This window comes from Berghia stephanieae, chromosome 3 (assembly GCF_034508935.2).
Source record: "Berghia stephanieae isolate SIO BIC M18660-M18661 chromosome 3, UCSD_Bste_1.3, whole genome shotgun sequence".
NCBI lineage: Eukaryota > Metazoa > Mollusca > Gastropoda > Nudibranchia > Aeolidiidae > Berghia > Berghia stephanieae.
In genome coordinates this window covers 50465873-50491776 of record NC_088362.1, presented here as the reverse complement: position 1 = coordinate 50491776, position 25904 = coordinate 50465873, and the positions used below count along the sequence as shown (strand labels likewise).

Genomic DNA, 25904 nt, shown 5'->3' with positions numbered 1-25904 from the left:
TATCAGTTATTGATCACATACCCGGTTAACTGATTTCTTGATTGATAGATTTGTTCTTCTCACCCAGATGTTCTAACGGAGATGTGACGTGCCAGCCGAAGGATTGTCCTCGCGCATCTTGCTCCCACCCAGTCCAAGGGGAATGCTGTCTTCATTGTGACAGTTGTGATTACAATGGCAAGATTATACCAGACAGACAACGGTTTGTCAGTGATTCAGACAAATGTCAGGAATGCCAATGTGACCAGGGTGATGTCAGGTGTTTTCAGACAGGCAAGTGGCATCAATGAATACACTAGAACCTATATGATTTAAAAAAAAAAAAAAATTAAAAAATTAAGCTTTATATAGTGCAATATCCACTAAATGTGCTCAAAGCGCTTTACAAGGGGTCCCTGGTCAACAGCAACATTTAACATGTAGGATGGGACATGACGCCTGTTAGGCGATATTACAATTTTTCGGACAAAGACAACGCTGTTAACGGCCAGGTACTCATTTTACACCTGAGTACGGTGAGAGAATGTGATTAAAGAGCCTATTCCAAGGTCTCTCTATGCGCCGAGCATAAGGCTCGAACCCAGGACCTTCCGATCCGAAAGCGAGTGTTATACCACTAGACCACATAGCCACACATTTAAATACAATAAGGTCACGTAGCACTGTACATATAATTTTATTTCCAGAGCCATCAGGGAACACCGAATTGTTAATTCTGTTAAATCTGAACTAAATCAAGTCCTTTTCACATCTGCCTTTTTAAAATCTGAGACATAATACATGTTTATAAATGTGTGTTAATATTCAATTGTGTGTGTGTGTGTGTGTGTGTGTGTGTGTGTATGTGTGTGTGAGAGAGTGTATGTGTGCGTGTGTTTGTTATATGTGGGACTGTTGTATGCTTACTTTATGTGTGTGTGTTTGTGTGTGTGTGTGTATGTGTGTGAGTAACAATTTAAAGCGAATTATATAATTTTGAAAATGCAAGTGTTATCTATGGCACTTTAAAGATTTGCGCACATCAATCTCTCATGAAATATATATATTTGATTAATATATATTATATATATATTTATTCATGTTTGTGTTTGTTGGGGTGTGTGTGTGTGTCTGTCTGTATAAGTGCGTATGTGTGTGGGTTTTGTGCACATGTAAGAGTTGTGTGAAATGCTGTTGATCTGCTGTGGAGTTATTGAGGTGTATGGTGGTGGGCTGCCACAATATATTTCATATTTTCCCATGTTTTCCAGATTGTTCCAAGTTCCACAAATGTTCCCATCCGATTGTTGTGTCAGGCGAGTGTTGTCCACTGTGTGGAACAGATTGTCTATACAATGGGAAGATCATTCAAAATGGACAGCGCTTTGATGAAAATTGTCAAGTACGATACTCAAGCTTAGCATTAGGGTTCCAAAAGACTCTGTGGCTTCTATGTCTAGATGTTGCTCAATTATTGATACCAGTATTGGATGGCTCTACAAATGAAGTCTATTGGCATGGGTAGGGGGAGGAGTATACAGATGACCATCAGATGGAGAAATAGCAAACATCTCTCGGATTTCGTCTCAAGAATTTTGAGTTTAAAAAGTTGGGGGGGGGGGGGGGGGGGGATGGTGAGAGATACCTTTATGCTATAATTGAATAAGGATACAAAACTAAACCTCTTAGACGTTTTAAAACCATAAATCGATTTGAAATCTGATTGAATTATTCAACTATTTTCATTATGACTGGGGAATTGTCTTTGTTTCCTATTTTTTTCCAAGGAGTGTGACTGTCGTGGTGGTGACATTAAATGCAGACCCAAGTCGTGTCCAAGGGTTGAGTGTTTGAATCCCATTCTAGATGGATGCTGTCAAGTGTGCTCAGATTGTCAGGTGGATAGACAACGTTACATCAATGGTCAGACTTTCCCAGACAGCCAAGACCAATGTGGCGATTGTCTTTGTAAGGTAAGGGGGACTACATTGGGTGGCCTGCTGGCAGAAATCAATTCTAATCAATACCAGATAAACTGATGGCTATATAGTTAATTATTTACTAGTTTAAAGGTTGGATATTTAAATATGGATGAAGATACTTGTCTGTCTTTCAGTTTAAGGGAAAACACTGGATATGATCATGAGTTCCTACAAGAGAGTGTATAGATTTTATCTATTTACTGAATTGATTTGGTTTTATTTTTCCCCATTACCCCATTACAAATTAAAAGTTACTCTATTGGTTTTTATTTTCTTTTGATTATTTATTGTAGTAAGATAAAATAGACATGAATGATTTTAGATATGAGAATTGGAACCAAGCTTATCTGCATTGATAACATTTGGTTGTTTTCTTTCAATTAATTTAAGTTATTTGTTTTAATTGGTTTTGATGATTTATTACAATTGATAATATCCTATTTCCTATCCAGGATGGCACAGTGTCATGCAGACCCAAATCTTGTCCATCTATTCAGTGCAGCCATCCAATACGTGGTGTGTGCTGTGAGGAATGTGATGGGTGTCGTTACAACAGGTTGACTTTATCCAACGGTCAGAGGTTCGCTGATCCAGATAACTCGTGTAGAGAGTGTGTTTGTAAGGTGAATGGACATGATGTTAATTACCTTAAGTAACATGGATTACTTGTTGTTAAGATGAAATGTAATGTAAGGATTGTTCCAATTCATTAACGGAATATGTGATCTTGAAAACAATTATCGTCATTCTTTTGCGAATTAATTAATAGATTTTTAATCATAATTATTCACAAGTTCATTCACTCATTTATCCATTCAATCATTCCTTTTTATTTATTTATTGATGGTTCATTTATTTATTTACTAATTTATCGTATTAATACATATACTTGATGAATAATCCAGCAAGTGATTGTTACTCTCAGTTTCAAGCTTCATATGGATCTGGAATATTTTAAAATAACAAGATGTGACCCAAGCATGGGAGTTTGGCATGGAAGATTATTTTTTTCTATTTAGCTATGCTGACCTCTAGGCATTACAATTTTCCAATAATTCATCTTTTTGTAAAGAAAAATCTTTTTCTCTTCATTCCTATTCCATACCAGCTTGGGTCTGTGCTTTGTAAAAATAAACGGTGCCAGCCAGTGTCATGTCAAGATCCAGTCCAAGATGAGTGTGGCTGCCCTTCCTGTCGTGCCTGCCAATACCAGGGGTCAAAGGTCAAGGATGGTGAGAGATTTACCAGTCCCAGCAATCCATGTCAAGAGTGTTACTGCAGGGTTAGTGGGCTCTATTTAAATTTATTGTCTTTAATCCGAGTTGGAGGGAGTTCAACCGGTATGCTAAATCTATGTATTGATAAGGACATTTTTCCTTTATTATAGTAATTTATATAACTTTTTAAAACAATGCTGTATGTGGTTTGCCCTGAGGTAAAAACTGACTCCATCTGGTCTTTATGGAATCAAATGATATACATTGAGCTTGTGAATCACCTTTATCTATTTTCAAGACTTAAGTTGACTCTTATACTTGGTCAAGCCAGGCGATGTATTTGGCTTAAAACAATGACCTAGAAAATGTAAGTGAAACAAGTTGGGACCAATAAGCATACATTTGATCCTTATTCATATCTCTGTAACGGATAGAGACAATTTTAGTGGAGTACATAATGCTCGAGTATCATGCTGGTAATGTATTTTGTTTGTTTTACTTTGTTATCACTATTATTAGGAACACACCTTTTTTGTATTTTGATGCAAAAGTGTTTTTCAACAATAAGATGAAATTTAAAATGCAATTTCACCACTGTAAAAGATGCCTAGGCACTCCTTTTACAGAGTCGAACTTGCTTGAAGTTTTCCATGTCCTGTAAAATATAATCATTCTTTATGTCACAGGATCTTAGCTACATTAGTATATAGATTATTATTATTATTATTATTATTATTATTATTATTATTATTATTATTATTATTATTATATTATTATTATTATTAATAATATTATTATTATTATTATTATTATTATTATTATTATTATTATTATTATTATTATTATTATTATTTATTATTATTTATTATTATTATTACTATTATTATTATTGTTGTTTTTTGGGGGGGTTTTTGTGTTCTGTTTTGTTGTTGTTATTGGGTTTTTTTAAAAATATCTATTAAACCTATCTCTTCATCATGAATTATCATTACTCTGATATCTTTGTTAACCACCAGGGTGGCAGTGTATCATGTAGCAAGGCGCCATGTCGTGAATCATGCTCCCACCCAGCCAGGAGAGACAGGGATGGGTGCTGCCCTCTTTGCGATGATTGCCGGTATCAAGGGACAATTAGAGAAAATCTGGCAACCTTTGAATCCACCTCTGATCCTTGCTTGACCTGTCAATGTAATGTAAGTTAATTAATTTTGTTTCAAACTTTTAACAAAGGAAATCCTTTTACACCTTTAATTTTTGTTGATCGTTTGATATTGTTCAACAAATTCTTCCTTAAACCATTACAGAAATTTTAAAAAATCTTTCACTCTTTTCTCCAAATAATGGAGATTTTTAGACCATATTTCAATTTGTTTTTGTATAATTTTATATTAGTTTTTTATTACTTTTTTTCCTAAGTTTCTAAATTCAATACATTTTTTTTAAAATCAGCGACTTCACTCATAATTCATAATCTTTCTGCACGCAGGAGGGAGGCACAGAGATTTTAATACGTTGGAATTCTTAATATTAAAAAAAAATGCTTTGTCTGTCTCTCCCAGAGAGGTTCAGTGACGTGTAAAACCAAACCATGTCCCCCTGTCACGTGTCTCAAGCCTGTCAAGGTGGAAGGAGATTGTTGTATGTCTTGTCCAAGTAAGTCCCTTTAACGAAGAGATGCGATTGATAATGATCATTCTAATGAAATTACTGGCAACCCAGCTGTTCAGACATGCCAACAGGCATTCTATCTTTCTATTATTAAGTTCCTCAGATCCATATAGCTCATGGAGTTTAATCTTATCTTTATTTACAGACAGCAGCAATTGCTAGCATCCATGTAACAAGTTTGGCTTTAGGTATTATGGGGCAAACCGTATAAATCCAGCCAGGCAATCACTGCTGATTAATTTACAATTTATGTATTTTTTCTTTGATATTCTTTTTGCTTAGTATTTTTTTGGAATTAACATATTTTTTTATTGTCAATGAAATACGTAGGAGCATGATTTATTTAAGTATTCATTTTGGCAGCCAATAGGATTCTCTCCCCTAAAGACTTATTTTGAAAATATTTTTAATCTCTTTATTTATCTCATTGGAAATTTGTCTATGAGATTTACCTTAACCAAAAAAATAAATAAATAAATAAAAAATAAATTCACCCTAGCATGAGAGGCAATACTGTATCACAAATCAAAGGGTTTAATATTTTGTGATTTAATGGACAAATCATTCGTCAAAACCAGAATTTTTATCTAGAGGGTCCAGAGTTAGTGAAATCTTGTAAGCTACTCAGCTATTTCACTTCACCTCATTAGCGCTTTAAAGTCTACTTAAAACCACCAAATCAAATGTTTGAAAAATGAATAGAATATGTTATTTCTCATCCAGTGTGTGTCTACATGGGTAAGACTTATCTGGACAATCAACGGTTCCAACATCCTGAGGATTTGTGTCAAATGTGTGCCTGTAAGGTGAGATCACTTCCTTTAAGGACAAGTTAATGATTGTTTTAGGGCTGTGTGAGCTGGAATTAAATACTCCTCTTTCTATAGCAGTAACAATTGCTTGATATCTTCTAAAAGCGAATTCTATCTTACTTTTCGCCAGATCTTATATTAAACACAGCTACCCTATCACAATCACTTCTAAATGGAAAGGGGATGTTTGTTTGTTGTTAAGGGTTTTACGGCGCTTGCAACACATTTGGGTCATATCAGCGCCAGTAAAAAGGAAGAAAATTCGATAGTAAAATCATTTTAAATGTACAATTAAAAGGACTTGAGGTAAAAGTAAGGGAAAGGGGGAACGGTGCAAATAGATAACAGATGTAGATTCCAAGAGCACACTTTCAGTGTACTTAGGTTGAGATCACCTAAAAGTCACCCAGACACCAGCACAACATCCCACTATGAGGAATGCACTCAAATGTTTACAAATCATATGTTAAAAATTTTTAAAATAACAGTACATAACAGAGAGATGGTTTACAAGGAAAAAATATAATCTCCCAAAACTGTAACTATACATTCGACTGTTTCCCTCCAAGCCAAGGACTCCAGCCAGAGTCAAGACAAAACTAAGTAATCTCATTCCAAGACAAAGACAGAAAGCAATTGGAAAACAGGTTCAGGGGGATAGAAGACTTAGCGAGTACCTATCTGCCCGCTATGGGAGGTCGGGAACCCCACCCAGGGAAAGGGGATAAGAAAGGATTTCTTATGTAATTAGAGGTGTGAACATGTTCGTTACTGTGTGAATTGAGTATTCTGCTGGTTGAGAAACATTAACCTTGACGATGAAGATACTGATAGGCCTAGGATAAATGTTTTTGTACTGATTCTGTCTCCAAGTTTTATCTAACACTTAACACAAAGAAAACTAATTTAAGGACACGTTACATAACTCACACATATAATTTATTTAAAGACTCCTTGATTTCTATGAGTGAACAAAATTCACACACCATACAGCACTTAAGATCAACATGTCACAATGCTGAGATTCAGATCTATTTTATGTCAGTTGTATTATCTGTCAGTCATAGATCAAGGAAAAGAAATAGTTGGCAAATGCATTCCTTTAGTTGTAAACTAAAAGCAATTCAACAATGCATTTTTATTTTACTGTACAGAATTATTGTGAAAACAAAATAGTATTCCATGTAAATTCATTATCCACATCAAATATATACAATATATTCTTACTTTCTTACTGTTCCACCAGATGGGCCGAGTAGAATGTGAGAGTGAGCGTTGTCCTGCCACATGTTCCCATCCTCGTAAGGATGTGTGCTGTCCAAAATGTGATGATTGTTTCTTTGAAGACACCTTATACGCCAATGGACTCTCATTCCAGCCAGACGCATGCAGGACCTGCATGTGTAAAGTAAGTTATCGAAATTTCTGATTTCGATTTTGCTTTATGTAATAATACTCAATTTGTTTAACACCAGGTGATCGCTTAATTTTACATCAGCTTCCTAGGGTGGCAAAAATATGCTTATAAAGCCTCTACCAAGGGCTGGCATGCAGGCTGTGCTTTTAACCTAAGATGTTCACCTTTGGTTCTAAGCAATCTATAGACATTTCAATGTAATAAAACTACGCAATATGTAATTCTAAAATGCTTAATTGTAGCAAAAATTGCAATTTTGAGTGTACTCTGTTTTCTTTTGCTCTGCGCATTAATACAGAGGCATCAACATGATTTTTAAATTTGAATGGACTTATTAATCTGATTTTTCTATTGTTTAGACTTTCACTCTTAAATCTGAAAAAAAAAAAAAAAAACACTCATAAAGAGGATCAAAAAGCAAACCTCTTATTGAGGAGGTAAGCATCAACATTCAATTTGTTATTCTCCATGAGGTTATTGATAGTAGAGGCGCTACATGTCTTGTATTGTTACTAAGTCAAGTAACATTGAATGTGGTTCATGAAAAGAGGAATGACAGAGATACGTATGTATACCATCCTTGTATCCCAGCCATCATCTTCATCTTCATCATTGATATCATCATCATCGTCATCATCATCATCATCATCATCACCGCCCCCTTCTCTTAAAGTATACGCCACTGACAAATATCTTCTATTCAATCCAGTCTCCTTATACTATTTCATCTTTAACCCTCTTCCCAAAACTCTATGGCCTCCCTCCAGTACGTTTCCCCTCTGAATTCTAATCCAGTGCCTTTTTTTTTTGGTCATACTTGGACTAATCTGTCTGAGTGTATGCTGGACGCTAAGGCAATTTATACAGTGAACATTGATAGATTGTAAGTACACAAGGGATGCTTATAGGCAATTTGTACAATGAAATATGAAATAGAAATTTGATTCCATATGACTTGCTGGAGTAAATAAGTGCATCATTTTGATGCCATTTAGCATTATGAAAATATTAATATACGACACATAGAGCATCAAAATGTTTTCAGGTATTGCCCCAGCAAGTCATAATTGATATAATTTTCATTTCATATTTTACAAGTTGCCCATAAATATCCATTTTGTACTCATGTATAATCGTACAATATATATATTTGATAGACATAATATATTTTATGTATAATATTTATATTTTTTTATTTTTTAAATCCAGGATGGTAATGTTGTTTGTGAAGAGCAGGCGTGTCGTACCCTCCCATGTAAAGCAACCAGACGTGTAGAGGGACAGTGTTGTGATTCCTGCTCAGGCTGTACATTCCAGGGGATTCTCTACGATGAAGACGCATCCTGGGTCCTCCCAGACAACCCTTGCGTATCATGTTCCTGTCACAATGGACTTGTCACCTGCATGGATACTCAGTGTTTTGTACCATGTGCAAATCCAGTTAACCTGCCCGGACAATGCTGCCCCGTCTGCCCCTGTGAGTTTTTCACATATTGGAGATCCTCTTGGATTGGGAGAATTCTTTACCTCTTGGCTACCTTTATTTTGATATCATCAACTGAATGTGTTCCATTGGCTGTGACTCTTTTTGTTTGTGTGTGGCTTTGATGTGGTCTACAACTGGTCATTCGGATATATTGCACATGGATTTACTTTTTTTTCTCTTCTTGAATTAGTTCCCTTAGTCTTATTTTATCTTATTTGGATTAAATTCTTTTTATTATCCTATCATCTTCCTTGTTCTGACGCTAATATAATCTTATAAACTTTTAAAAAACAACAACAAAAAATAAATAAAAGCAATTGTGTATCTCTGTCTCTGAAATTAAATCTCATTATTAATAGAATGATTTGAAAACGATTACTAATATCGTAGGGTTTTTATTTTGTTTTTAAACAATGATTTTTAAAGCAATTATTAAGGTGTCATCTCTATTTATGGCTGAGAATTGAAAAAATGCCGAATTGAACTATTAATATCCTATATTCTTCTCTTTATTTTTAAAAACAAAATTGCTTTTATGACCATTAATAGATCTGTTTCTATCTGAACTCAATGTCATATTCTTTGAGCATTTCAAAGTAGTAATCAATTTAAATATGGTTCAAAATCTTGAAGAGAAAGTACAGATTTTATGTTGTTACCATTGACAAACCTCTTATACATTGTTTCCGTTGGCAGAAAATCTAACATAGAATTTTTCAAATTTACCACTCAAATGATTAATTCCATTCAAACTCGTAAGGCTGTCCATGTCATATCTCTTGTCATACCCACCTCCCCTCCATATTCCAGCCTGTAACTATGAAGGTCGCATGTACTCGGATGGCCAGGATTTCACTCCAAATGGTGATCCATGCGACCAATGCTTCTGTGAGGATGGTAACATGAGATGTGTCCACAATACATGTCCAAGTGTGGCCAGTTGCCCCTCTGACAGTCTAAGAGACCCAGCGCCTGGGTCATGTTGCCCAACTTGTGATTCTGCTGGTAAGAAAATCTATGCATGGGTCATTGTCTTTGTTTGGTTTTTCTTCTTTTTTTACTTTCTTAAGCCTGATTCTCCTACTATTAATCTGGAAGCACTCAACCATGAATTATTTTCTTGCGAATCCTAGAACTCTAAAATAAAAAGGCAAATAGATGACAATTTTTACAGTCCATAACGAGATCTAATATAATATATTCCAATTAAAAATCACGTGGATTTTTAAAGATAATATATGAAATTTTGATGCCGTCTTACTTTGAACTATTTTTTTTTGTTTCAAAAGAGAAAATGCTCAACTTGATGGGATTATTATAGTTATGTCTTCTATTTTTTCATGTTTCTTTGGGTTTAAAATAAGCTTGTTTATCAAAAAGAGCTTTAGTGGCCTGGCCAGAAATTAATGAAATTGTGCCAGATTTGACTTAAGATTTCAAACAAAATATTGTATTGATTTATTTATGTCATTTAACTGATTTTAGAAAGTGAAGGAAAAAGAAAAACACTATGTTAAGATATTTAATCAATGTTGAAAAGCTCTATTGATTATTAATTACTTTTAAAAATCAATTTTAAGTCAAGAGATACATCTTTATTGATTTTTTAGATATTATTTTATATTCTACAGTGTCCACAGATTGCACTGCATCTGAAATAGGTCAAATCAGACGACCACGATCTGATGATCCCTGTCTGGTTTGTGAATGTAAGGTAAGCTATTCTGTTCAACTGTATTAAAGAATCACAAATTCAACTTATAAAGAAAGGACCAGAAAGTTAAATTTTTTATTGTTATGATTATCAATACAGTATCGACCACATTCAGTCAAGAAATTTTAGGTTTGTTGGGCACTATTAAATGATTTTTGATGTGACTAACGTCACTTAGGGGCTTTTTGCTCATTAGTCCGCTGACTGAAATGCCTCTGCTGCAGTCACCAATTCAGTTATTAAATATTTCCAGCATTGACAGTCTTGTGCCATGTCCTTAAATATTCTAGTTAAAGATGACTTTCATCGTAATGTTCATGTTCTGGAAAATGTGATTGAGATTTATTGATTGTAAATAAAAGTTATTAAGTGGTCTTTGACTAATTATATCTCACTATTTGAATATACGATAGTTCATGTGAAAAAAATTTTTTCTCCAAATTATTTCTATTACACAGCCTTTATTAGCATTTATTTGACCATTGGTAATTTTATAGTTTATGAATCATATAAATAAAATTGTACTGTCATTTTCCATTTTCACACTCCGAAATAACATCGAAATGGCACAAGTGTTGTCACTTCCCTCCTCAACCCATCCTCTCTAACCCACTCCCCCCCCCCCCCTCCCCCATCCCAAAAATAAATTAAAAAAATTTTTGTCAACAATATATGGATGCTGGTATAAGTCATCGACACAATAAACTATCTGCTCAGAACCTGAATGCGGGCTAAACATTCAGAATTCCTTTGTGTTGTAGTTTTGTTTTTTAAAAACATTCATTCTTTACTTTCTTGGCGACATCCTTTTATTCCTTTATGTGCCCTCTATTTGTGTCTCATTTCCAGGAAGACTTCATGTGGGTGTGTACTAGAGAGAAATGTCCTGGCTTGGAGTGCCCCCCAGATCTACACATTTACTCCAAAGACAAGTGTTGTCCTCGTTGTCCTGGTATGGCTTACTCAGAGAAGGTTTCAATAAAGAAATAAATACTAACATTCGATAGTTTATTTACACAAGCCTCTCTGAATCATTTAAGCGTTTTCAACAAAATCAATTAAAGATGTTATATGACTGCGTCAGGTCTTTTTCCCTCTCCTTTAACTTCACAATTCATTGAGATTATACCCATGTATAGTGAGAGTGGAGATCATTTGATCCTGGAATATTGGAGGGGAAGAAGAAGTGACATTTAGATTCTGCAAACCATAATCGCCATTTTTGGTAAATAGTTTTGTGATTGTAAAACAGCCAATCATTTTATAGTGATAATTTCTAAGTGGAACGTTTCCCTCAACAGCTTGTTTTGATGTGACGTCAGCCAAATTCTTTAATGAAGGAGAGACCTGGTCGGCTGTAGATGATCCCTGCATTAGATGTACCTGTAAGGTAAGACATTGAAAGGTATCTGTAATTTGGAATCAGAGTGTTATATAATAATTAAAGTTGTCCCGTGTTTTGTTTGAAAGCCAAGATATGGGGACTAATATTAATTTCAGATTGTATGAAAACCGTCACAGAAACCTGTCAAATAAAACAAAATTATAACAGCCAAATATAATATATATAATATATATATAATACCAAAAAATGTTAAGGATCATTTAAAACACTTTTTGATTCTCAACACCATTCAATCCGATTTTAAATACACAATAAAAAGTGTTTATTCATCTGGCAACGTCCAGAAGAAAAAGAATGCCACAAGATACAACGTCAATTGCATCATTAGAGCAATGAAGTAGATGCTCGCCTAAAAACATTTTTTTTTTTTAATGTCGCAATTAAAAATACCGATTTCCAGTTACTATCTCACACTGCAGAGATCAGGGTAATCTTTGACTTTATTGGCCTGGTTGGTCTGACTCACTATAATAATAAGTATAGACCCAAAAATCACAAAGGTTTCTACTTCTTCACATTCGCAGGACAGTGAGATCCAATGTGATGTCCAGAAATGTCCGCAATTGTCCTGTCAAGGTATGGAGACTGCTGTTATCTTGGAAGGACAATGTTGTCACTCTTGTCAAGTTGTACCAGATGCCATGTGTCAATACCAAGGAGCAACACATCAGGTGAAACAACACAACTGTGTAGTTTAATTTACAGTTTCATAGCCTTTCAGATACACACATAATCTGTACGTCTAGTTTTATAAAGGAGACAGTTGATCATAGCAAATTGTGTCTGTATCTATTTAATACTAAAAGTAGGAAAATGTATTTGATTTTTTACCAGAGACTGAAATTTTTCAAATTGTAATTTTATTTTCTAATTCTTTGAGTATAAAGCCAAACATTTGATGTGATGGTTATCACACGGTCGAAAGGTTTTATCAAAACCAATTTTAATTTGTAAAAATGTGTTATCCCACATGCCTAAGGCTAAGGCCACACTGCGAGTGAAGCAAAGTGATTTACTTATGTGGCTTCACTGAGAGCGATGGGAAGCAAACGATTCAAAGCGATCCATGCTTTATGTAATGCTAATGTGTAATCATTTCTTTCAGAGTCTGCTGTGTAGACTGGAGACAATGTGTGCATCGAGCAAAGAAAAATGATCAAATATCTCGCTCCGCTCTGCTTTGCTACTGATATGCCAGTCACTTCTTTATATTTGTTTTTTTATGTTCTTGTTCCGCTCTGTCCCACCCACTTCGCTTGCTTCACTCGCAGTGTGACCTTGGCCTAAGAAACTACCTTTACAATGACAAATACTTTATGCATTTCTTAATGAGTGGAGAGGGTACCTTAATGACTAGAACTCTCAATTCACTCGATTGCATTTTGTTTGACCCCATTGTCCACCCAGCAGTATTTTGACAGCTGGATCAACATAATCTGCAACAGAAAGTAAAATAATGGAAGCAAACATAGAAGTGGCGATTTCATCGATTGAAAGAACTTGTGTTTACTCCAAAATGAAGATCTGTTCGAAATAAATCTGGTGTCATCAGAATTGGGTCTAAAATATTTGTTTTGTTATGATGTTATCTTTATTTTTTTTGTTATATAGTTTTGTTTTTATGTTTTCAGTATTAATTGTTCAATAATAATAATAATAATAATACACATTTATATAGCGCTCATTCTCGTGTAAAACACAAGCTCTGGGCACTTTACAATATAAATATCAATTTTAAGTGAAGAAAAAAAAATCATAATAATTCATAGCGAAATCAAGGATTCATAGAGTCAATAAAAACAAATAGAGTAAAAATGTGTTTTGAGATTCTTTTTAAAGGTAGGTAAAGACTTGCACTCCCTCAGATCACGTGGTAGTTCATTCCAAATCTTGGGGCCGAAACAAGCAAACGATCTATCACCAAATTTAGTTTTTGATCTTTTTTCCGAAATTTTCGTTTGGTCATTACATGATCTTAAAGTGTAATTTTCAAATTTACACATGACCACGTGATCTGTGAGATATGCCGGTGCTATACCAGTCAAACACTTATAAACAAGACACGCTGCTTTGTAATATGTGCGCTTTTCAATGGGCAACCAGTGGAGAGAGGCCAACAAAGGGGTTGCATGATCAAATTTTTTTTGCCAAAAACTAATCTTGCTGCACTGTTTTGCAGTAGTTGTAATTGTTTAATAGAAGCCTGAGGCAAGTTGACAAGCAGGGAGTTACAATAATCTAGTTTCGAAAAAATGAGGGAAACAACCAATGTTTTACATGTTCCAATTGCAATATACTGACGGATCGAACTGATTTTCTTCAATTGAAAGTATAAAGATTTACAGAGAGCAGAAATGTGAGCTGACATTCTCATTTCTGAATCAAAATAGACACCCAAATTTTTCACAGTCTTTGAAACTTTGATCTTTTCACCCCCAATCAACACCTCAAGACCATCATTCACCTTCAACTGCCCTCTATTTCCCACAATCATCACTTCTGTCTTTGACTCATTCATTTTCAACTTGTTTGCATCCATCCACTCTTTTACATCCGTCACACATTCTTCCACACGTTTCACAATATTTTCGAGATTTTTAGTTTTATCAGTAGCATAAAGTTGCGTATCATCTGCATAGAGATGATAGCGCAGCCCATGACCAGTGATGACATTAGATAATGGAGAAGTATACAAAACAAAAAGAATTGGACCCAAAACAGAGCCTTGAGGAACACCAAAAGACAATGTATGTTGACAAGAAAGTTTATCTAAAATCATAACCTGTTGCTTTCTGCCATCTAAATAAGATTCAAACCACTGCAAGACAGTCCCAGACAAGCCAAAAGTTATATTAAGTCGTTTAATGAGAATACCGTGATCAATAGTATCAAACGCCACCGAAAGGTCTAACAATGTCAGAAGGGAAACAGAACCTTTATCTAAAACATCAAGCAAATCACTCGCAACACAGCACAGAGCAGTTTCTGTGCTGTGGTAAGAACGATAAGCTGACTGAAATTTTTCCCATAGATTGTTTTCATGGAGATGTTGTGAAAGACGTCTGAGTACAACTTTTTCAAGGATTTTGGAAAGAAATGGCAGATTTGAGACGGGACGGTAGTTACTAAGGTCATTTACATCGAGATTTTGCTTTTTTATGAGAGGCTTTACAATTGCATGTTTATAGATATCTGGGACTTGTCCTGAGATAAGTGACTGATTTATAATATGAGTTATGCAAGGTAACAATTCAGGAAGACATAATTTCAAAATATTAGTTGGTAAAGGATCTAAATCACATGACTTCGAGGAAGATGAACAAATTATTTTAGAAATCTCTTCTTCAGTTGTTTCTTTAAAACAAGAGAATCCCTGTGAACCCGAAAAAGCGTGGAAATTTATATCTTCATTTTGCACGAGGTCCAAATTGTTCCGAATCTTTGATATTTTTCCCGAAAAGAAATCTGAAAATACATCCGGCTGTTTTTCTACCGGGATATTAGTGAGTAGACACATGCCCTTTTCTTCCCCTAAAAGTTCCTTTGAAACAGAGAAAAATTCCTTAGTGTCCCTCACTGATGATAGTTTCGTGTTATAATAGTTTCTTTTTGCTCTTTTGCAGGTGGTTTTATACTTATGCTTTTTTGCTATATATATCAGCCGGTCAATCTCAAGGCCCGATTTTCTCCACGATGCCTCTGCATTCCTCTTTTCCCTTTTGGCAATTTTTTCACTCTGGTTAAACCACGGAGACGGTTTCCTGGAATTTATTATTCTAGTTGTCTTTGGCGCATGCCTGTCGATGACGTTGCGCAGTACGTTGTCCGTTTTCTGTGCTGATGGTATATCCATTCTTCCTAGTTCCTCTGACAGATTATTTTTGAAGGAACTAATGTCTATTCTTTTAGTATCCCTAGACACTATCTTGACTTTCTTTGCTTTCTCTTTGATGGATTTGAAAGTTGCCAGAATCAGATTGTGGTCTGAAATTTCTTTTTTGATGTTTTTAATTGATTCAACAAGCGAGGGTGTATCAGTGATGAATCAGTCCAAGATGTGCCCCGATCTTTGAGTTGGAGAGGTCACTAACTGAGTCAGGCCATGTTCATTCAGCATATTTTTTTATAATTTTAACGAGACTATTCTTATCAACATCAAACTGAATATTAAAATCGCCGTTCGCTAATCTGATGTGTCTTTTGATACAAAATCAGAAAATTCGTCAGCAAATTCATTCTGTCTCAGTTTGTTCTTTTTGCTTGGGGGTGGTCTGTAGATACAAGTGATTAAAAATGAAATTTGAGGGTAGGTCAATGTGGGTTGGACACACTCAAAACTTTTGAACGAAATTGGCCTGTTTTGTATTTTAGAAGAAAGAGCGTGTTTGTATATGATGGCGATCCCCCCTCCTGATCGTCCATTTCTTGGGAACGATTCCATCTTGTAGCCAGGAGGTGTCATTTCTTTCATTATAGGTTCATCACCGAACTGACGCAACCATGTTTCAGTTATATATAGAATATCGATATCGTGTTGATCTATGACATCGATTATATCGAATGTCTTGTTTCTCGATGATTGTGCGTTAATATGGCCAATACAAATGTTATGATTTCCATGACTTGGTCTTGTGTCATTTGTCAATATTTTTGTTAACATCTGTAGTGGTCGAGTTGAACGATGACAGTTCACTGGACGTCGCGGGAATGTTGTTTCAATAACATGTTGTTTACGTCGACCACCCCGTTTACAGACAACCTTTTGTTGATTGTAATGGTGTTCACGTTTGAGGTAGGAGTGTGTGTTTTCAATTTGTAAACAATAAAAGCGCAGGGTGAATAAAAGTCCAACGACAGCCGACAGTAAAAATTGGTTGTGAGAACGAGTAAAAATGGCGGGGTCTTGGTGAAACATTGTAAAATAGTCCGAAACAATTTCGATAAAAATGATGTCGAAACCGTATAAAATTTAATTAAAGCAATATCACAATGGTATCTTACGTATTGTACAAAAATCCTTGAATAAAAATTGAATTGAAAAAAGAAGTGTAAATCCTTGAAATCGGTAAAAATTGAAGAGAAATGCCACAACAACAAAAACACATCTTGCCTGTTAGGCAACTACACACATAACATGTGTAATAATATACTCACTAAATTACTATGCAACTTAACTTTTTTTGCCAGTAATTGACAATGTGATGCAGTTATAGTTGAATAACTTTTAAAAACTGGAGTCATACAGTATTCTCATTTTTAAGTTAATTGTAGTTGGATGTGAAAAGTAATTAAGTAATTGAACGTGTCCAATGATATTAATTACATATTCCATCGCAGCCCGGATCCACTTGGATGGTAGATGAATGTACCTCATGTCAATGTCAGGGTGGCAGTGTGTCCTGCCATGTCCAGCATTGTCAGCACACAGAATGCCCGTCAGATGAAATACCAGTCAACTCACCAGGCCAGTGTTGCCCAGTGTGTCAAAAACGTGAGTTATCTATTTAGCTATTTATGGAAATAGCCAGCTATTCTTTTCTTATAAAAAATGTTTTAGAAGATCAAATTAAATGCAGTGAAAATCGATTCAACTGGGAAAAAAAACCCTGAACACCCCTAAAGAAAGAAGAAAAAAACCCTGATTGGCTGAAAACATTATGGTTGCCTTTTTCATAGATTATTTTGAACTCTTGACAATTAAGCATTAATCTAATTACCATAATTAAACCAATATGAATTGCTTTTAGTTGATTGTATTTATGGCTGGAATATATGAATTTAAAAAGTTATTTTTCTAGTCTTTGACATCACAACTTAAGCTCAGATCGGCTGGACAATAGATATATCACACAATTCCATTGCAAATATTATCAATGATGATCTTACGAAAAGAACACAAAGGCTTTGTGCACATGCAACTCAAACGAAGCAGAAAAGAAAAGAAATTTCTCTGAATGTTTTACATTCCTCTCTTCAGTGCCTGGCACGTGTCTAGTGTTTGGAGATCCCCACTACAGAACATTTGATGGAGCCACCCTCCATTTCCAGGGGATTTGTAGATATATTATGGCTGCCGACTGTGACAATGACTCATTCAGGTTGGTTTCTTACCGAATAAACATGCACATTTATTTATAAAGAGCATTTTCAAAGTTTCAGCTTGCTTATTGCATATCAATATTCTTCAATCTTTCCCTCAGTCTGCCATATGGTAATAAATTTTCATTTCATACAGTTCACCACACCGTTCGTCAGGCATCCTTTTTGTACAAGTAACCTTACAACTTCAAGCACTATTTTAATGTGAATGACCATTTATACACGATTGGTCTTGTAAATAGTTATAAACCTTTTTGTAAACTAGAAACGAATGTCCTTTCTCCCTATGATAGGGTTGACTAGATTTTCAACTAGTGCCTATTTTTGTACTCTTATGCAATTGTTGTGCAAGAGAAACAAATTTATTTTATATTTACCTTAAGAAAACTGAAGTCACCCATTTGTGCTAGCAGCCTTGTGATTAATCATTTAGCAAATATATTTACAAGTAATTTATCTTCCTATTGGATTTATGAATGTAAATTTTGTATGTTGTCAATGAACAATTTTGTTAAAGTATCTCAAACTTGTTACATGTTATTTCATTTTATTATAATGTGTCAAGAGCATAGTATATGCACCATTTAAAGGTCATAGGTTACCCTGACAATGACATACTTTTATTTAAGAAACAAATATAATTTTTCAAAATTATGTAGCTAACTTGTGATACAAAATGTGCACTGTAGCCCTATGTCATTGTGCGGTGTCCCTGTGTGTGTTTGTATGTAAATGGATATTTTAGACACATGAGTTTGTTCTTTGTGCTTCAGAGTGGAAGTCCAACATGACAACCGGGGTGCCAGAGGGGAAGTTTCATGGGCCCAAAACATGACAGTAATTGTGGCCGGGTCGACTGTAGAGTTGATGCAACAGAATGAGGTCAAGGTAAGAAAGAGGTCAATGCTGATTATCTAAAGACATCTTCTTCTTCGGCTGCCTCACTCAGACTGTGCAGTATTGTTGATGCTGCATATCCAAAAGAAAGAATGAAAAATGTAGTGAATAGTTATGTAGTAGTAGTAGTAGTAGTAGTAGTAGTAGTAGTAGTAGTAGTAGTAGTAGTAGTAGTAGTAGTAGTAGTAGTAGTAGTAGTAGTGGTAGTTGTTGTTGCAGTAGTGATGGTGGTGGTGGTATTAAGCAGTATGTAACAATGTTAGTAGTAGTAGTAGTAGTAGTAGTAGTAGTAATAGTCGTAATGGTAGTCGTAGTGGTAGTAGTAGTAGTGTTAGTAGTAGTAGTAGTAGTAGTAGTAGTAGCTGTTGTAATAGCTAGTAATAGTGGTAGTTAATTTTGCGTTGTTCCTTCATTGAATTTAATAGTCATATTTCCATTTCCTGATACTTTCCAGGTGAATGGCCAGTCGGTAGATTTGCCATTCTTATTTGAGCCTCACATCCAGATAGAACTATCCGGAAGTATGGTTCTTTTGTCTACACAAATTGGCCTCAGAGTTCTGTGGGACGGGTCAAGCTATGGAGAAGTTATTGTACCAGGTAGGTTATTGGGTTAAAATTTGGATTATATGGTTTAGGTACAGTTTAAAAAAAAATAAAAAATTCCGGATTTGCTTATACCATGCTGAATAATCCATATTGAATGCATGGGAACATTAGAAATAATGTTCTAAATCTAAAGATGAGATATTTATCCTAATGGTTACCAAAAAAAGAGCAGATGTAAACCAGGAAGTTCTTTCAATCTGCATTAAGAAATCTAAGAAAAAGATGAACGTTACAGACTTACCACCCTCTTTACAGTTTACAGCTGTTGCAGCTTTGATGACAATATTTAAATTGGGACGTCTTACAAGGTACTTTAAATGGCACAAGGCAATATAAAAATTGGTATATTATTATTGCTTACATTCTGCTTCAAGGAGGAATTGAAAAGCGTTGTGAATTCCATGAGCATTATGATGATGAACTGTATTGCCAGCTACAATAATACAACAATATTTTTTCCAGGCTCATATAAAAGGCGCCTGTGTGGTTTATGTGGTAACTTCAACGGTTTCCCCCAGGATGACTTAAGAACCAAAGCTGGGCAAATTACAAATTCTCCTGCCACATTTGGAAACAGCTGGAAGGTAGGAAAAGATAGGACTGTACGAGTCTTCATGTTTTAACTGTGATATCTGTTATTTTATCATTTTCCAGCTCCAATTGCAGGTAGTGTTGTGCTCCCATTGTTATTTCTTAGTCAGATTTATCTTTGTAACAAGAAATAGACAGATACAATTTTTTTTAACATATGAGTAGGATACGAGCATTTTTGCTGGATCCAGACTGATTTATCGTATTCTTACCATCTTTAATTGCCCGTTCCTTTTCTTTATTGTTTGATCTTATACATCTTTTAGTAATATAATCATGAATATGACCAAGGAAGGCTTGCATAATGTTTGACTGTTCTTGCTTTCATAAAGTTATCAATGATGATGAAAACGATGATGGAATTTTTTTTAATGACAATGTTATTCCTTCACCTTTAATACTCCTTATTGGTCGTCCAGGCAACTAGCCAGATTGGAGAGACTTGTCAAGATGCCAGAGATTTGGATCCGTGTGTCAGTGGTGGATACAGGTTGAGGAAAATGGCCACAGCCAAATGTGCTGTACTACAGGTGTGTCATTGCAGATATTCATGTGTGTTTACGACATAAAGCAGGGCCAAAATCATATTTTTATATAGCAAAAGCCATAAATTACTATACATGTAATTGAATGGTATTTAATATTCTAACACTTCTGATGTACAATGGACAATTTGGCATTTTTATCAGTTGTGCTTAGTGACACCGAATATGAGGGCAAAATATGTTTCTGTATTTCATTCTCTCCTCTTTTTTTTTCTACTTGATGTGTCCTGATTGAAAATAATAAAAAGAAAAACATAATATTAAATCAGGATAGTACCAAAAAAAATAAAATTAATTAGTAACGTTTATATAGCATATTCCTACACTTAAAACCATATTCAATGCATTTCGTAATTCTGCATCATTTCATTTTAGGACAGGCTTTTGAAATAGCTTACTAAAAAAGAAATTATATTGTCACTATTTCCAGAGTAAAGCATTCTCCCGATGCCATCGTGTTGTATCGCCAGAGCCATATTTCTCTTCTTGTGTCTATGACCTGTGTGTGTGCTTGGAGGAGCCCAAGTGCCTGTGTGACATCGTGACAACCTATGCTAGAGAATGTGCCAGAATGGGTGTCAGGGTGGAATGGCGGACACAAAATCTGTGTGGTGAGTTTGGATTTTCCATTATTGTATTTACTTTTACATACAAAATACACAATATTTCCAATCACCCGTAAATGTGGATGTAAAAAATTGCAAGAACAAAATTATTTCAATACTTAAATTTTATAAAGAATCAAACTATTTGCTCATTTTAAAATAAATGTAGTAACCAAAAATATGGTTGAAATCATTTACATGACCCTACTTTTTAGTCAGCATCACCTTCAACTGTTTCTCATGGTATGCCTTCAGTTCTTTAATTGAGTTCGTTTTTTGTTTGTTTTTGTTTTTTATTTTAAGAAAAGAAGAAACACTTTATTTTCGTCACATGCTACACGAACAAAACTTTTTGTCACAACCATTTTAAGATGTATAATTATGACATTGATGTCATGTTCGATGTAAACTCTTCCTTTCAGCTTTTGATTGCGATGTCAGTAAAGGTCTAGTGTTTGATGAGTGTGGCCCTGTGTGTCCCAGGACATGTGAGAACAGTCAAGTGGATCCTAACAGGAATGGGACAGAGACCTGCTTCAAGCCCTGTGTCCCCAGCTGCCAATGTACAGCTGACAAAGTTTTACACGACGGCCATTGTATATCACCTGATGCTTGTCCATTTTTGCCTCATGTCAAGAATTAGGTCTGGATCTATTTAGAGAAACTTATTAATAATTCCTGGTTTAAGATATTGTATAATTTAATTTTTTGTACAGTCAAATTTGTCAATACTTTTGTTTGTAAATTCTTGTCTCCAAATTGAAATATTGTTACTTCTTTGGATTAAAATTTCTATGTAAATACAAAGGTTTGTCATGATGTATGATGTCAAACCATGGATGACAACTAGAAAATATCAACATGAAATTGACACCATAAAACAAATGCCACATGAAATTCATTCGGCTAAAGCTTGTATACATCACGCAACTAAATATGGTGACCCATATTCTAACTTTTTATTCCATTAAAATGTCTCTAGTCACAGCTGTAGTACTCTTCATTCCCTTCTATTTCGATTTTTTAAATGGAAAATTCTAGACGTCTTCCATAGTTTAAATTTATGCTTAAAAATGATTATCAAGTATGTTTATCATATTAATTGTCTACGATAAAATCAAATGTAATCTCAAGATTTCTAGGATAATAAAACATCGCATACACTAGCTATTCTTGAGAAGAACAGAATTTCATTAACTAACAAGTTTTTCATGCCAACTTTTCCACTTTTATCTTTTGAGATTCATAGTCAATTAAATTGAATTTTGTATTATTTATACTCTAAATTTATATCAACGCTAAAAAATATATAGTTCGTTTTTCTAATGAGCATTATTAACTCATTAAAGGCAGCAGAAACCAATTGAATCGGGTGCCGTTGACAGTCATGATGATTTGTTGACGCACAATTGTTTGGAAGAGTATGAGCAACTGCTTTGATTGAAGAGTATTTAATATTAATATTTTTTTTTATGTTTTCACTCATGTAGATAGACTGGGAGAGAAAGAGAAAAGATGTAAATATGTTTGCATGCGTAGACAAGTGAGTAAGAATGGAAAGCTTTTCTTTGGAGTGCTGTTGTAAAAATATCAACATTTCAGTTACCAGTGATGACATATGAGCTGCTCTTTCTTCCAATTGTAATGTTAACCAGTGCCTTATCCTTTTGGATCCACCATTTTCAATCATTTATATTGAAGTGTCCTTACATCGTAGACAAAACATTTGTATTATTTAATGTCTACAGAGAATCCAATCAGTGATTTTTAAATGAGATTATGATAACAACTTATACCCTTGTCCTAGTTCATATAATGTCATACCAGTGTCAGTATTATTATTACCTTCCTTATATTTTTTAGTTTTTTGATATATAATAAACATATTACAATATAATATATAGCTCATATGCCGTTGTGTAAAGCTAACAACACAAAGTGTATGCTATACCTTTTGTAATTTAGGAATAATAAAATTGTATTTCTATCAAATTCACTTTTGTTTGAAATTATTTGGTGAGCGAGATGAATATGGAATAACAAACAAAAAATGCTGCTGTGAAATTGTTACAGATTTATCAAATTCCATTCCATAGCAGCATTCAAAATGGTATTATGCAATCTGTTTCCTGAACCTGTAAATACCATCTTATCGTTATTGATAAGTTATCTGTGTTCTCAATTTGCAAACAATTTTAGTTGCCTTAAAAATGAACGAGTCCAACCACACAAAAACATCGTACAATTACATCTCTCAGACTGTGGAGCTGTCATAAGGCTGGAGACAATTTCTATAAATTTAGACAGCAAGTGACCCTGATATTAATTTGATCCAAAAAGTTATATATAGAGGAGAATCAGTGATATGATGGGATACATTCCATGTCCCACTCAACTCCCCATCCCCCACCCCTGATCGGCAACCACAATTCTTTTTAAATTACACCCTTCCACCACGGCATCATAAGATCCCATCGTCTAGGCATTCCATAAAGGAATGTAGATAATCCAGCAAACAGGAATCACCCATGTTGTCCAAGTGAGCAAATTGGGGTTAATAATCTTGCCCAATGAAAAAAAAGAAAGTGCCTGAAACAGGGCTCGAACCTGGGACCTTTCGGATCACAGTGCAATGCCTTAACCACTCGGCCACCACAGCCCCAACAAAAATCTTTCCAGCCCACAGACAAATATTAGGTAGCCATGTCTTCTCACTTTTCACCCACATATGCAATAAATGAAAATAAGGAACACGAGCAAAGAGTACAGACAGGATAATTGTTGTATTATTCTTTACATGACTTTACAGGCACATTATGTGGAATATTTTTTTTCATTCGTTTCATATATGTTTTTGAATAGGTGCAGCTTCTGTCTGAAGTAATATATCACTGTTTTACTAGTTATAAATCTACTTAATACACAAACAAAAAAACCCAGTGTCATTGGGGATAGGGGTGCTACAAATTCCATGGTATAAATACCTTTACTCTCTTATATGGCGTGTTTTAAGATTTCGAAATATGCGAAGTTCTGCATACTTGTACTTACATCTTCACACAGTACAAACCACAGAAAAGATGTGAAAGCAGAACGGACAAAAATTGAAAGAATCCTATCAAAATTCAAGCCTATGATAGTACTTTTAAAGGTCACTAATAGAGACAATAAAACTGGATGAAATTATTGTCATGGAATAATTATAACACTCAATAAAAATATATAATAATATCTATTCAACATGTTTTGTCAAATTAATTAGAGCTTGAGCTTTAACTTAATTTGAGCTTTTATATAGGGCAATAGTCACTAAATGTGCTCAAAGCGTTTTACACGGGGTCCCTAGCCAACAGCAACACTTAACATGTAGGACGAATCATGACACCTGTTAGGTGATATTACAATTTATTTTCCAATATAGACAACGCTGTTAAGAATGAGTGTCTGGTCCTCCAGGATTACATAAACAATAGGTTTACCAGGTACTCATTTTACACCTGAGTACAGTGAGAGATGTGAGTATAGAGCCTTTTCCAAGGAGTCAACTAAGCGCTGCTCAGAGTGGGACTTGAACCTAGGACCTTCCGATCCAAAGTGAATGTCATACCACTAGACCACATAGCCGCACATTAAATGCATTAGTATAGTTTTGACAATTTCTTGTTACATATAATTGTTGAGATAAAAATATAATTTATTTACAACATGTGAGGAAGTCATGATAAAAAGGTACAAAGTCAAAAGAACACACAAACTGACTAAGAAGTAATTTTTAACTCTAAAGAGGGCTAAAGTAAAATGGAATAAAATTCGATAAGGATACAATGATTTTAAGTTTAAATAGTGCTAAGATAAAAACATTAAATGTACAGTGGAATCCACATAAAATCAACTCTTCTAATCAACTTCTGATTAAAGTGAACACCTCTTGTTGGTCCCAAATTTTCTGTTATTTATCTAAGTATGCCCAATCATAACAGACTATGTCAACCTTGCTTAAAGTCAGTTAATATTTCTGGTCCGGCGGTGTTGGCTTTATCAGGATTCCACTGTATAATGTTATTAATAATTGCTATATAGTCATTTATCATACGTATTCATTTCTGTGTGGCATAATAAGTTTTGATCCTGACCCCCTCATCATCAGTGCCTAACTGCTGTAATGGCGAAAGCAATAAAATAATCTTGCAATAACTCATGGCACTACATAATAATATGACAAGAGTCTTGCTGTTCAACATGTTCAACTAAATAATCATTTAAGACTTTTTTTTAACGTGTGAAAATGTTCCTTGTGGTGACGATGATGATGATGATTATAATAATATTGCTTTAAAACAGGCATTTAAAAATTGTTTAAAATAAGTTAATCAAAATGATAAGTAAAAGTTAAAACAATCTAGAGGAAACTACATGTTTGTAAAGATTATGTTGTAATTTGAAAAATGTTGAATATATCACACGTTTTTTTCAAGTAAAAAGGTTTGGAAAATTGATCACTTACATTTGGCCCGCAATTTTTAAAAAAAAGTAAACAATCTAAAATGGCACGATAGATGTGGAGAAAAAATGGATAAAGAGAGCAAAAACACATTTGTCTTATTCATTTTTATCAAAAACCTTCCCAAAATGAGAAGCAAATCGCCCAAATAATGCTTCAGTAAAGAAAATTGGACATGAAAATTTCAATCATGGTAAATTGACTCATGCACAAACAAATTACATAGTCTCATGCTTCAAAATAAAAATATGAAATATTAAACTTTGTTTATATACAAAATATTTCATCTAAAAATACGATGAGAACTGCAGGCCTTCGCACAAGAATATTATTTGCTTTGATGAAAATTTTATTTATCACTTCATAGTAGTTATCACG

General features: G+C 34.5%; 1 protein-coding gene across 2 annotated transcripts in view; it reads left to right on the top strand.

The window, feature by feature from the left end:
• Window positions 1-23017, top strand: part of LOC144967944 (uncharacterized) — an 88905-nt gene extending 65888 nt beyond the window's left edge. For both annotated transcript variants that reach the window (XM_078905744.1, XM_078905743.1), the window contains exons 46-68: window positions 68-273; window positions 1251-1381; window positions 1767-1952; window positions 2414-2584; window positions 3070-3243; window positions 4195-4371; window positions 4738-4831; window positions 5570-5652; window positions 6905-7066; window positions 8285-8552; window positions 9372-9566; window positions 10193-10275; window positions 11125-11227; window positions 11577-11665; window positions 12205-12351; window positions 17018-17171; window positions 17658-17778; window positions 18553-18667; window positions 19131-19275; window positions 19747-19868; window positions 20295-20405; window positions 20851-21031; window positions 21448-23017. In XM_078905744.1, the coding sequence (XP_078761870.1) occupies window positions 68-273; window positions 1251-1381; window positions 1767-1952; window positions 2414-2584; window positions 3070-3243; window positions 4195-4371; window positions 4738-4831; window positions 5570-5652; window positions 6905-7066; window positions 8285-8552; window positions 9372-9566; window positions 10193-10275; window positions 11125-11227; window positions 11577-11665; window positions 12205-12351; window positions 17018-17171; window positions 17658-17778; window positions 18553-18667; window positions 19131-19275; window positions 19747-19868; window positions 20295-20405; window positions 20851-21031; window positions 21448-21668 (3439 nt within the window). In that variant the 3' untranslated portion in view covers window positions 21669-23017. The remainder of the gene's footprint in view (window positions 1-67; window positions 274-1250; window positions 1382-1766; window positions 1953-2413; window positions 2585-3069; window positions 3244-4194; window positions 4372-4737; window positions 4832-5569; window positions 5653-6904; window positions 7067-8284; window positions 8553-9371; window positions 9567-10192; window positions 10276-11124; window positions 11228-11576; window positions 11666-12204; window positions 12352-17017; window positions 17172-17657; window positions 17779-18552; window positions 18668-19130; window positions 19276-19746; window positions 19869-20294; window positions 20406-20850; window positions 21032-21447) is intronic.
• The last annotated feature ends 2887 nt before the right edge of the window (window positions 23018-25904 follow it).